Source organism: Myxocyprinus asiaticus, chromosome 2 (assembly GCF_019703515.2).
Source record: "Myxocyprinus asiaticus isolate MX2 ecotype Aquarium Trade chromosome 2, UBuf_Myxa_2, whole genome shotgun sequence".
NCBI classification, from domain to species: domain Eukaryota; kingdom Metazoa; phylum Chordata; class Actinopteri; order Cypriniformes; family Catostomidae; genus Myxocyprinus; species Myxocyprinus asiaticus.
Window position 1 is genome coordinate 7,538,809 of NC_059345.1, and position 13,259 is coordinate 7,552,067.

At 37.2% G+C, this 13,259-nt stretch overlaps 1 protein-coding gene across 12 annotated transcripts in view; it reads left to right on the forward strand.

Moving 5' to 3' along the window:
- Positions 1-13,259, forward strand: part of LOC127411912 (neogenin-like) — a 251,656-nt gene that overhangs the window by 134,211 nt on the left and 104,186 nt on the right. For all 12 annotated transcript variants that reach the window (XM_051647860.1, XM_051647870.1, XM_051647809.1 and 9 more), the window contains exon 3: positions 12,243-12,518. In XM_051647860.1, the coding sequence (XP_051503820.1) occupies positions 12,243-12,518 (276 nt within the window). The remainder of the gene's footprint in view (positions 1-12,242; positions 12,519-13,259) is intronic.

Here is a 13,259-nt window from a genome sequence, read left to right on the forward strand (position 1 = left end):
AAATTGAATGGTGATCAGTTGTATTCCACAGAACAAATAAAGTCAAACAGTTTGGGTGAGTAAATGATGACAGAATTTACATTTTTTGGGTGAACTATCTATTTAACTAGTGTGTGGTAGACCCTTAGTGTCTGTAAGTGTTTGTGGCAAACTTCCCATGAAGCATCCAGTGAAATGAATCACCGAGCATATGTTGCTCTTGGACTAGCTGGTTGGAAAGTTCGAGACCAAGGAAGAAAATAACAGCAGGGACAGTTACCAGTGCCACCAAAACATATTGCCTGAGCTGTAAAATAAAAGAAGACTAGATATTTACATTTCTTGAACAAAATTTGAGTGGTGTATTACCATGCAAAACTCGCCGCCACAAAGCTTAAGTGTTGTGAGCAACAGTAAATTAATAGTGATGCTTGCCTTAGCCAACACCATTAATCATTTATTTACCAAAGGAGCAACAGAATATCCCATTGTCTGAGTATGCATACTTTCCTACTATATAGTATGCCAAAAAAGAATATCAATGGAGTAGGGTGTCCAAATCTTACTGTATCCGCTGAGATTCTGAAGTGCGCATCCATCGGATACTTTACTATCCTATTATCTCACGGGAGTGTCATATTCAAAACTCTCAATTTAAAAAAACAATGTTGGAAAATGGCAGCTCTTTAAAATTGCAAGTGCTGTATATACCCAAAAGTTGTTCCTGTTGCTTAAATTGTACATGTTTAACAAAACCAGAGTAGATTATTTTCACAGTTGTTGTCACTACATCATATATTCAGGTCACGGGATGCCCACATTCGTGTTAAGTATTAAATTCAAATTCAATTAAAATTGGTTTATAAAGCACCTTAAAAACTACAAAACAGACCAAATTCCTATACATTAAAAAACAGTTAACAAGACAGAGCTAATTTACATTAGAATAAATAAAAACAAGGTAATTAAAAAAAGGCATATAAACACTGAGAAACATACAATTGAGTCTGTTCAGCACACAGTGGCCGTTATGAAGTGGCAAAGCCTACAGGGAACAAGTGTGTCTTAAAGATGAAGTATGTAATGTCTTGCGACACTAATATCGAATTGCAAAAATAAACAATGTTTTCAAAACAGCTTCCCGAATACGCCCCTCATCTGCTGTTGTTTAAACTGTCAGATAGTCCCGCCCCCAGCTCACGTCATTGGTTGAGTAACATTGTTGGGTGGGGTCAAAGTGGGTCTCTCAAAACAAACACAGGAATTTTTATAGCGTCACACCTGTGAATGGGTTACTTATAGTTGTCTCTGCATAATTAGCTGGAATAGAAGAAAGTATTTTTGGCACTGAAAAAGTTACATACTTCAGCTTTTAGGCAGGTTTTAAACATATTTTTAGAGGTAGAGGACCTGATGGACAGTTGTAAATAGGCTTGGGATTGATGCCTTTTTCACGCATTGATAATATGAAGATTTTCCCAATGAATATTGATATATAAAAATTATCGAAATTGTGAGCGGCAGGGTAAACTAAAGGGGGTCGCACACCGGATGTGTCTGGTGATCGACATGGCACTTCCAAAATTCGAAACAATTATTTTCTACAAAGGTATGCATATACCATCTATGGCCAGAGTCAAACATTCTGCAGTGCCATGGAGTTCAACTCACATAGTTTTCCATTAAATTCGACCCAAATCATTATCAAAGGACAAAGATTATTTACTCTAGCCATCACTGGATGATATATTGTGTATATACAGTACAGTAAATCTTTCATATGGCTTACACAATATATTTTCAGTTACAAGTGTGTAATTTTGTGGATTGACAGCTTTAATGAAAGACCAATTCAAGGCTACATAAAGAATATTGCATAATAAACATTGCCATTTCTAATCATTCAGTTTGCACATTTACACCAGTTTCATACACTAACCTGCAAACTCAACAATGTCACTTTGTTCATTCTTGAAGAAGTACAAAATCCTTTGTAAATTTGGACTGCCATCTGCTGCTCTGCATCAGCTTGTCCTCTGTGTTGATACATGTGCCTTGCGACCTGCTCAGTAAATGTTATATCACCCCCTTGTGGTCTCCCACAGGGCTCAATGCTAAGGATGTTTTCTACTGGCCTGGTTGGGTCAGTGCTTCAGATTTTTACTGGCCCTGCCAAAATTTTCACTGGCCCCAACACAAAAATGACAAATAGCTGTTTTTACCATCATGGCTTTAAAAAATATGTCAGAAGATAAATATTTTTTACATATCTTATGTTTTTAATACAATGTCCCCCAGGGGCCTGGGTAGCTCAGCGAGTAAAGATGCTGACTACCACCCCTGGAGTCTTGAGTTCGAATCCAGGGCGTGCTGAGTGACTCCGGCCAGGTCTCCTAAGCAACCTAATTGGCCCAGTTGCTAGGGAGGGTAGAGTCACATGGGGTAACCTCCTTGTGGTCTCTATAATGTGTTTTGCTCTTGGTGGGGCACGTGGTGAGTTGTGTGTGTGGATGCCGTGGAGAATAGCCTGGGCCTCCACACACGCTAGGTCTCCACGGTAACGTGCTCAACAAGCCACGTGACGATGCGCAGATTGATGGTCTCGGACACGGAGGCAACTGAGATTCGTCCTCTGCCACCCGGATTGAGGTGAGTCACTACGCCACCACGAGGTCTTAGAGCGCATTGGGAATTGGGCATTCCAAATTGGGGAGAAAAAGGGTAGAAAAAAAGAATACAATGTCCCCCAAAATTGAATCACATTAATAATTTGCAAGATACGATTTATGCCTTATGTAATCCCATATATGCACTTTACAGATATAAATTCATAAATATATCATATTAACCTCAGCCGTCCTGCCATTTACACATGTGCTTTTAAGCCAAGAGTTCTGTGGAGGAGATGATGGGCTTTCGGTCACCCGTATAGTCATGCTGTCATGCAACTTTTGCCCATGTGTAGTGTATTCACAAGAAGGATCAAAGATTAGTCACTGAGTTAAAGATGTGATTATTGGCTGAGAGAACAGACTTGCTACTAAATCGGTTGTGATGTGTAATATACATTAGGGAGGTATTAGGCCTAATCTGTGAATTAACAATGTGTATATTACATGAAATCAGACAACCTAAAGACCAACACTGACTGATATACAAAGAACAAAAACAAAAATACCTGTATAGTCCAGAAATTAGACACGAAACAGGTGTTTTATGAGGATGATATGAAGTAGACTGTTTCAAATATTCATCTTCACCCTGCAGCTGAACAGCTCTGATAATAATAGCCTAATAGCCATAGTGATCTTGCTTCTTTTCATATTAAACGCCATTATCATGTCGAATTAATGGTTACGTTTTGAAACATTACCTAATTAAATGTATACTTACATTTTGGATATTGAGCAGCTCGTGATTTCCAGACACGTGTATAACTGGGGTTTAACAAAGTTTATTACGTCTCATTTGGCGCTTCATCTCTAAATGCGAATTAATGAGAAAAAATTTGTTTTTTTACAGTGGGAATAAAACTAGCGCTCTGTCCCTTTATGAGAGCACATGCATGTTAAACAGTCTACGCTGCACAGAGAGAGATGATGATGAGACACATGCACAGGGAGACATGGATTTTCAGTCCTATAGAAAGAAACTATTGATTTCTTGTGTTCCAATGTGTGGATTACAATTTTCACCAACATGTAAAAACGAAAAATGTGGGGATTTCACGCACTGTGAACACGGAATGTTCGGGGATACTTAAAATGTTGCACAAGACGTTAAATCCCGCTACGAAATTCATTAAGTGGGTTTTTTCCTGCTATTTTCTACACATTGGTAATAGCTGCTGCTAAGACACTTGGAAAAGAGTGAGGATAGTGCTAGGAGAGTGCGCTCGGTGTCTGCACGATCTTGTTCATGCACACGACTGTGCCTTGGCACGTCCAGTATATTATGCATTTGCACGTCTTTGCGAGATAAATATACCCGCGCTCACTCCTCGGTTAGAAGACTTCATTCGCGGCGTGTAATTGTTATGCTCTCTCGCTTGTTGTTTGCTTGCACTAATGTTATAAATGCAGCACTGGCCTGATCGGGCAAGTGACAGTTCTAGCAACTGGCCCGAATCTTTCTTACACTGGCCCCGGGCCATCGGGCAGTCCTTTTTGTCAAGCCCTGTCCCATCGCTGTTATGCCAGACATTAAAGAGAACCCAACTGAGTGAGTTGGAAAGCATGCAAATTAGGCTTCTAATTTAAATGTCAGCTAATTTTAATATATCAGTATCGATTGAAATATATATAGATAAAATAATGTCTCAATCAATAATTGATATATCAATATTTTATGACATCCCCAGTGGTAAACCATTCCTCAGACTTAGGGCAGCGGCAGAGAAAGCGCGATCCCCTCTACACTTTAAGTGTGACCAGGGAACATTAAAAAGCATTTGGTTGGCAGATCTGGGAGACCTCTGGGTACAATGGAAGTTAATGAGTTCAGACATATAATCTGGTGCCATTCCATGTGAAGCTTTAAAAACATACAACAACACCTTTTATTGTATTCTGAACTGAACCGGTAATTAGTTAAGAGAGGTCAGGATTGGTAAAATATGGTCGAAGTATGTTCGGAAATGTATTCATACTACTCACCTGCATACCTAAAGAACGCATTTTATTAACGGCCGATAATCATGTTCTTTATCAAATGCAGTACTGTACATACTCTGACAATGCACTAATTTTTATGCCTTTTATATCTGAATTTTGGTCTCTTGTTTTTTTCTTTAAAAAAAAGACACTTTGCTCTGAGAAAGAGTACTAAATTACTACTACTTAACTGACAGAAATTTCTCCAGAATGTTTCCTTTAAGAGAATGAAAGCCGTTCTGTAGTAACACCCTGATGTTGTATATAGTTTATAAGGGGATTAACAGCCCACAGCATGCTCTGTGAAAGCTTTCTCTCTGCCGTTATAAAGCAGAGCCTGTGGAGAGGAATGAATGCTGTTCTGTGTTCACTCAAGAGTCAGTGGCTGATAGCATCTCTGCAGGCTCCTTCACATAAACAGAGAGACATGTCTGTAACGGACTGATGCCAGACAAAGAAAACCCCATTACTGCTCTCTCTTAGTCTTTCACACAAAGACATTCTGATGTATAACTCTTTATGTTCACCTGCATGGAATCCATCTTTGTTTGGAGTTTTTGCAGCTTTTTATTTCCTACATAAGCACCCTATATGAAAATGTCATTGTTCTGGAAACTTAAGGGAGTTCTCTCAGCTATTTTTCATTTAAGGACTACCCTTGTCTCAGATGTTTCCCACAATTACTTTGGACAAATACAAATTGAAACAATTGAGATTGACAATGTGGAAATAATAGCTCAGATAATTTAGTCTTGGACAGATTTGATGAGCTGGACTTAATTGGATTAAAGTTGGCACACCTTAAACCATGTGGTTTGGTGGTCTTAGCTGGTTTAAAGAGGTCTAGCTGCTATCCCATCCTGGCTTAGATGGTTTTCAGCTGGTTTAGCTTATTGGCCAGTTGGGCTGCAACTAATGATTATTTTGATAATCGACTAATCTAGCGATTATTAGAACGATTATTCGACTATTCGGGCGATTATTGCAGTGATTAATCATTAGCTCTTAACCGACTATTCAGCTTGTGCCTTGACTTAATAGGTTGTATTAAACATGCTTACTAAATATAAAGAGGACAAAATCTTCTTTTAAAAATACCTCTAAATGACATTCACTGAATTACAAGGAAAAAAACTTGCAAGAAAATCCTATTGTTATCAAGTTTTTGTCTTGTTTTCCATTTAAAATGGTCTAAAAATCCTTGAAAGAAGATACATTTACTTGAGAAGCAACGTATAAGATATTTAGACTTGCTTTCAGAGATTGTATCTTGAATATAAGTGGAGTTTTAGATATTATTTTGGAAAACAAGCCAAAAAAGACTAATCAAAGTATTTTGTTGCATTGTATAATGGGATTAGCTGGTTTAAAGAGGTCTAGCTGCTATCCCATCCTGGCCTAGATGGTTTTCAGCTGGTTTAGCTTATTGGCCAGTTGGGCTGCAGCTAATTATTATTTTGATAATCGACTAATCTAGCGATTATTAGAACGATTATTTGACTATTCGGGCGATTATTGCAGCGATTAATCATTAGCTCTTAACCGACTATTCAGCTTGTGCCTTGACTTAATAGGTTGTATTAAACATGCTTACTAAAAATAAAGAGGACAAAATCATCTTTTAAAAATACCTCTAAATGACATTCACTGAATTACAAGGAAAAAAACTTGCAAGAAAATCCTATTGTTATCAAGTTTTTGTCTTGTTTTCCATTTAAAATGATCTAAAAATCCTTGAAAGAAGATACATTTACTTGAGAAGCAATATATAAGATATTTAGACTTGCTTTCAGAGATTGTATCTTGAATATAAGTGGAGTTTTAGATATTATTTTGGAAAACAAGCCAAAAAAGACTAATCAAAGTATTTTGTTGCATTGCATAATGGGATGAGACTACACACTCTCACCTTTTTGTTTACTTCCACCCATCTTTAACTCACAAAAAACAAACTCTCTCTTCTTAATAGAGCTGCGTATAGCCAATTTTCTTCACGATAAGATACACGCCGTGACACATACTGTATATTATGATTCAATACGTCGCGAGCCATCACGTTAAAATCTTTGCTGTGGCAAACGCATGTGAGGGACGAGCGTCCCCGCGCCGGAGTGTGTGTCAGAGAAATGGCAGTTTCGGAGTTTATTTGCATAACCCACATCATTATTATTTGAACTTTAGTAAAGGATGCATTAAAGATATAACTCTGGGGTGTTTCCTTTTTAGATGCTCTGACATGCAAGTTTTGCTTTATCAGAATGCCAGATCCAGCTCCGCTTTTTTTAAAGATGACACTACTTCTGTATTTACATATTTTGTATTTTTGCATTATAATTCCCTCATACGTTGCAATCTCCTTTTAGACTGTGTGGAATGTTTGGAGTGTGTCTGGACTGTAAGATCGGTTTTCCTTCTCTCCTCAATCAGGCGCGAGCTGCAGAGCTGCTCTCACGTGCCATGATTAGAGTTGCATATGATCTCATGTTATGTTAAATGAGATCAAACAACTATTCAACAACGAAGATTGTTGACGTTGTTGTTCAGCCCTATTGGCCAGCTGGTCTCCCAGCCTAACCAGCTGACAAGTCCTCAAAACACCAGCAAACCAAACCAGCCTGGCAAAGGAAATCAGAGTTTCCATTTGCTCTCCTTTTTTTTTTTTTTTTTATCTCTTTGGTGTCTTGGAGAAACATCTGAGATATTGAAAAGATCTAATTTGTGATTTGACTTACCTACGGGATATATTGGCAGATACTGCCGGGCAACGGGTGTAAAACGAGCCGCTACTATGTGGAATGAGTGGGAACTGTGATCAAGTGGAGTCAATTGTATTAGGTGAAGTTCTCAAATCTCTGAACTTGGATGTTAGATAATGCAACATGATGAACTTACTGCTCCAATGAGCTGAGCTAAACTTTGTCTCAGTGCTAAAATCATGCCAAACACTTTACGATTTAAATATAGCATCATCTGTCTGCCTTTCTAAACAATTATCTTTGCTGCTGGAGTGTTTTTATAAGAATTGTCATATTCAGTCCATGGAGGCAGACTTTTTTCCAGTATATTTTTCATTTTCTGCTGGAGGACAATCACTTGTCAAGCCTTCCTTTGAAATCTCATATTGATGTTTCATTTATTATGCACAGCTTGAGATGACTGCTGTGGAAAAAGGAGCAAATTGGCATAACATGTTTGAAATCTATATGAAAGTAATCTGTTTTCATATGCTGCACAGATCTCACATAGTACGCTGGTTATTCACACTGCTACAGGCATAGATTAGATGTAATTTAACAAAATCATATAAATATTAGTAATGTCATATTTAGATATTATTACACAGCTGTCTGGTACACTTGATTCTGATTGTCATTCGCAACATTCTGTGGTCAAATATTTATTTGTATAATGACGGATAAACTGAATAATTCACTGTTGTTCCAAGCAGCTGATATCCTACATACAGTGTGCCAGAGTTTGCTAAGAAAGTCCCTCAAGTAACAATAATTCACTATATAATTTTAAATAATTATAAATAGTTATACTTAAATAATTAGAATATACAGTACTGTGCAAAAGTTTTAGGCACTTGTGAAAAATGTTGCATAGTGAGGATGTCTTCAAAAATAATGAAATAAATAGTTTTCATTTATCACTTAATGCCATACAAAGTCCAGTAAACATAAAGAAAAAAACAAAAAGCTAAATCAATATTTGGTGTGACCAGCTTTGCCTTCAAAACAGCACCAATTCTCATAGATACACCTGGACACCTTTTTCTTGGTTGTTGGCAGATAGGATGTTCCAAGCTTCTTGGAGAATTCACCACAGTTCTTCTATCTATTTAGGCTGTCTCAATTGCTTCTGTCTCTTTATGTAATCCCAGACTGTCTCGATGTTCAGTGGGGGGCTCTGTGGTGGCCATGACATCTGTTGCAGGGCTCCCTGTTCTTCTATTCTATTTGCAAAATGAATATTTGGGAGTCTAAAATGTATATTTCCTATTGACTCACTTAAGCAGAAGATATTAATAACCATCTTAAGACAAATGTTTTTGTGAAACATCTTACAGTATGTGCCTAAGACTTTTGCACAGTACTGTATATTATAAATATCTATAATACAGATGCATTAAATGCATTACATTATTGTAGCAGATAAGTAAAGCATTTATATGACAACGCAAAAAGAAGGCAATATATTGTTTATTTCCATATAATTGAACATAAGCCTGTCATTGGACTGCAGTCCACAGGAATCCATTTGGCAATTGAATTCGTCAGTCTGTCCGAGATTTATTCTAAGGGCTTTTCAGTGTCAGTGTACACATACATCAGACGGACACTTATGGACCATTTCAGTTTGGTTGCGTCACAGCAAGTTAACGTAGTTTGGAGCTTGCATTTGGAATTGCACTCAGTCCAGCTTTGTTTGAACTTGTCAACGCATTCTCATCTTGTGCTGTTGCTGTAGTGTTAAGCAACCTGAGTGTGGTTATACAGCTGGAGTTTCGCTTACTGCCCCCTGCTGAAAACAGGGTGTACTTTAAGATTGAATTGCTCCGATGGAAGGAATATTCCTTATTACGTTTCGGGGACATGAGTAATTGCGTACATTTTTATAACGTGTTATTTTTAAAATGATTAATTGCACTGAATAAATGTGCTAAATCTATAGCCCTAATAACTAGCCATGTGATAAACTGAATAATGCACATTTAGTTGGTCATTATCAAAAAATAAACCCTGACTGGGTGATCAGGACCTTTATGCAAAGTGTATGATGGTGTCCTTCCAGAAATAGTATGCTGCACAATATATGGCAGGGGTCCAGAACAGAAAAACTGAAGCATGTAGAGTAATTGCTGATATATTAGGACTTTATCACCCAAGATGTTGGGTGCCAGATTAAGTTATTCTTCAGGAGCAGAGAATCCTGTGACCTAGTACCCTGTCAGCAGCACTTCCTGCTCACAGGCGAGATTTCTGGCAGGTCCTGTACTTGAGAGACACCAGGGGAACTCCAGAGAAGTGTAAACACTTATATGCCATAACTATTTTTCATGAGTTTCATTTACTGCTGTTTGAGGGTAAAATGTGCCCTCAGCTTTTGGGAATCTGAATTAAATATTTAATCATTTAAAGTAGGGCTGTCAATCTGTTCATTTTTAATAAAGGTACATGATCAAATTAATCGCATATGTCAATATTTACACAGAAAGACCCACCAATAAAGATCATTTAGTATATAATAATTAAAATATATCTTAAAAAAAATGATGCAATAAAAATATCTAAACTATATAAAATATACCATAGAACACCCCAATGTACATAACTGATATTAAAAATAAGAAGAAAATAACTGTTCCCATAAAATATAATGAAATGTGATGGGTCACGCAAGGATTTCTGGGAACTCCTGGTTATTGTTTTTCATTGTAATTTTATATTGTTAAATACAATGTACATTTTTACCATTAATTGTACAGTAAAATCATACTTTTTTACTTCCAAAAAACACAGTTTGTCCAATATAAGGCCAAATTAAATGTCTTGTTAAATCTGTTGTAATTTTATGTAGCACTTTTAAATTCTTTTACTGTTAAAATTACAGACATTTTTTACAGTGTAGGAACATTTCCATATTACAGAATTTACGTATGGATCGGGGCAATTTTTTTTTAACACACTATTTTTTAAATGATTAAATACACTAAATTAAAGCATTAAATAGACTTTATTTTATTTATTAAATTTAGACTTTATTTTCTTAATATAAATTCTTGGTCTTATTGTGCATGATTCATCAGTGCATGTTATTCTAAAGAGAGAGAAAAAAAATTGTGTTCATAATCTGTAATTAAAATTGAATAACTTGCGCTGCCTCTGAAACAAGTTTCTTTTTCATTTGACATCACACTAGGCCACACAGGTTATTTGATAATGTTAAGCAATTGCCAAATATCTATTTAATCATTGTTTTAGGCTACTGTAGGCAATGCAGCTTTTCTAAAATCTTGCCAATAGTTTACGCAGTAATTCAATGTGGATTACGTTAATAAAATAAGTTACAGAAATAACAGCACATAGCAATAGATATGAGAAAGAGCGTTATCATTGGGATTGCATGGAAATGCTATTATTTTTTTATTTATTTTTTTAATTCTTTTTATATTATTTTTCACTTGGAAACTCGAAGTAAAACGAGTTGTGAATTTTTATTTGACTTTAAGCTTTTGCACAAAAAGTACTTATTTACTTAGAAGTGCTTTCAGTTTGTTACAGGAATTCAGTTCTTACAGTAAGTGTTATTTTTAGGATTCCTCCGGTAGGAAGAAACCTATTGTTTTTGTTAGTATTCTTCTTATTATTCCTGTAGCTATAAATTGCCCAATAACTCAAGATCTCCTTGGTAAAAAGTTTTGATATTTGGCACATTGATAATACAGGCCACGAGTAACTAGCACACCAAAAATGGCCCACGTGAGCCAATAGGTGGCGCTACAGGCCACGCCCCAATTTGTCCATTTTCAAAGTGATGCCATTTCCACCCCATAAGTCCAACATTTCCGAAACCTGGTATATATGCCTCATTTCTCATGAGGAACAAAAAAGCCTCTAGAACCCATAAAGTCCGCCATGATGGATTTTCCTGTACAATACAAATTTTTCCAAAACTACAAAAATCTACTCCTGAACCATAGCACCAATTGACTTGAAACTCATTATGTATGTGTAGGATATATGTCTTTCAATTTGATATTTAGCTAAAATGAATACAATACAAAATGTCTGAAAGGTGCGCATTTATGTAAATGTCCACACTGTCTCAATATCCATATGTCCAAAAAATCTAATGCCATTTTGACTAATGTTTTTTCCAATCTAACAGGCTTCAAGATGACATCACTCTGAAGTACTGTGCACAGTTTCACCTTGATATGTCAAAAGATGACAGAATTACAGTTTACTATTATTTATCGCTAACGCTAAAATAATGCTTTACAAATCCGCTAGTCATAAAACCGATACTTTGATTCAATCACCAGCTCATATGAAGACTCTTGCAATGTTTAATAACAAATTAATGAAATGTTGTGTACATGTGTGAAGTACATGTCTCTACCATGTCAATTTTTACATAATTTGCAGTTTTGAGGAGTCCGCATCGCTGCTTGCAGCTTTTATTATTATTTTGTTTTGTTTTTTTTTTGTTTTTGCTTAAAATGACCCCACTACCTGACTGATATCACTGAAATAAGTGTTCTGAGAAATCACACTTGTCTCTTTGACAACTATATAGCCTATAAACTGCAAAAAGGAGTTAGGGAAACAGCTCACGCTTTTTAGCTTATCTAAAACCTAGCCACTCAGAAACACACTCTGCCTGTCAGTCATTTTGCACATTTGGGATTGCTGACATGTCTTAGGATGGAGGGGGTTTCTGAGATTTTGTTTGTTTGTGATGTTTCTGATAAGTTCATCATTATATAAAGTACTCCGAAAAGGCTAAAAAAAAATCACTGCGGAATATGACGGTGATTTTGGTTTCTAATTGTAATTCTTTTTCCGTCCCCACCTTCATTCCTCGTCCTCTCTTTGCTTCCAGGTCTACCACGGTACCTCAGTCAGCCAGAATCTGCATCGGTTCACGTCGGTGACAGTCATGTGTTGAGATGTGAAGTGAACTCAGAGCTGGTGTCTTTCATTCGCTGGGAGCAAGACAAAGATCCGGTTAAGCTGGATGAGAGAGTCTTCACGCTGCCCAGTGGAGCGCTTGTCATCAGTAACATCACAGAGGCAGATGCAGGACTGTACCGCTGTGTGATCGAGAATGCTGGGCCTACCAAGACCAGTGATGAGGCACAATTACTCGTACTGCCTAGTAAGAACTTTCATTAATCTCAAAAATATAATTTGATAAATGTAAATTAACTTAAGTTTTGATCATTCAAGTTATGACAAAAATGGCCTTATATGTGATTTGTGTTACTTTTGAATACTTTTTAAAATACTTTGTTCTATTCCAGCTTAATATGTGGAGATGACTATAAGAAAGCCATTTTTAGGGGGCCTGGGTAGCTCAGTGAGTAAAGACGCTTACTACCACTCCTGGAATCGTGAGTTCGAATCCAGGGTGTGCTGAGTGATTCCAGCCAGGTCTCCTAAGCAACCAAATTGGCCCGGTGGCTAGGGAGGGTAGAGTCACATGGGGTAACCTCCTCGTGGGCGCTATAATGTGGTTCTCTCTCGGTGTGGCACATGGTGAGTTGTGCGTGGATGCGCTCAACAAGCCACGTGATAAGATGTGTGGATTGACGGTCTCAGACGTGGAGGCAACTGGGATTCATCCTCCGCCACCCAGATTGAGTCACTACACCACCACAAGGACTTAGAGCGCATTGGGAATTGGGCATACCAAATTGGGGAGAAAAGGGGAGAAAAAAAAAGAGCCATTTTTAACATTTAATGAAAACTGTAAACACTGTGTGTCTCTGTTAAGCTATAAATATTCCTCTGTTTGTTTGAGCGGCCTGTCCGGCCAGACACAACAACACTTACTCGACCAATGGCGTGCATTGGGGGCAGAACTATCTATTTGTATTATCAACTGCAGACGGGGTGT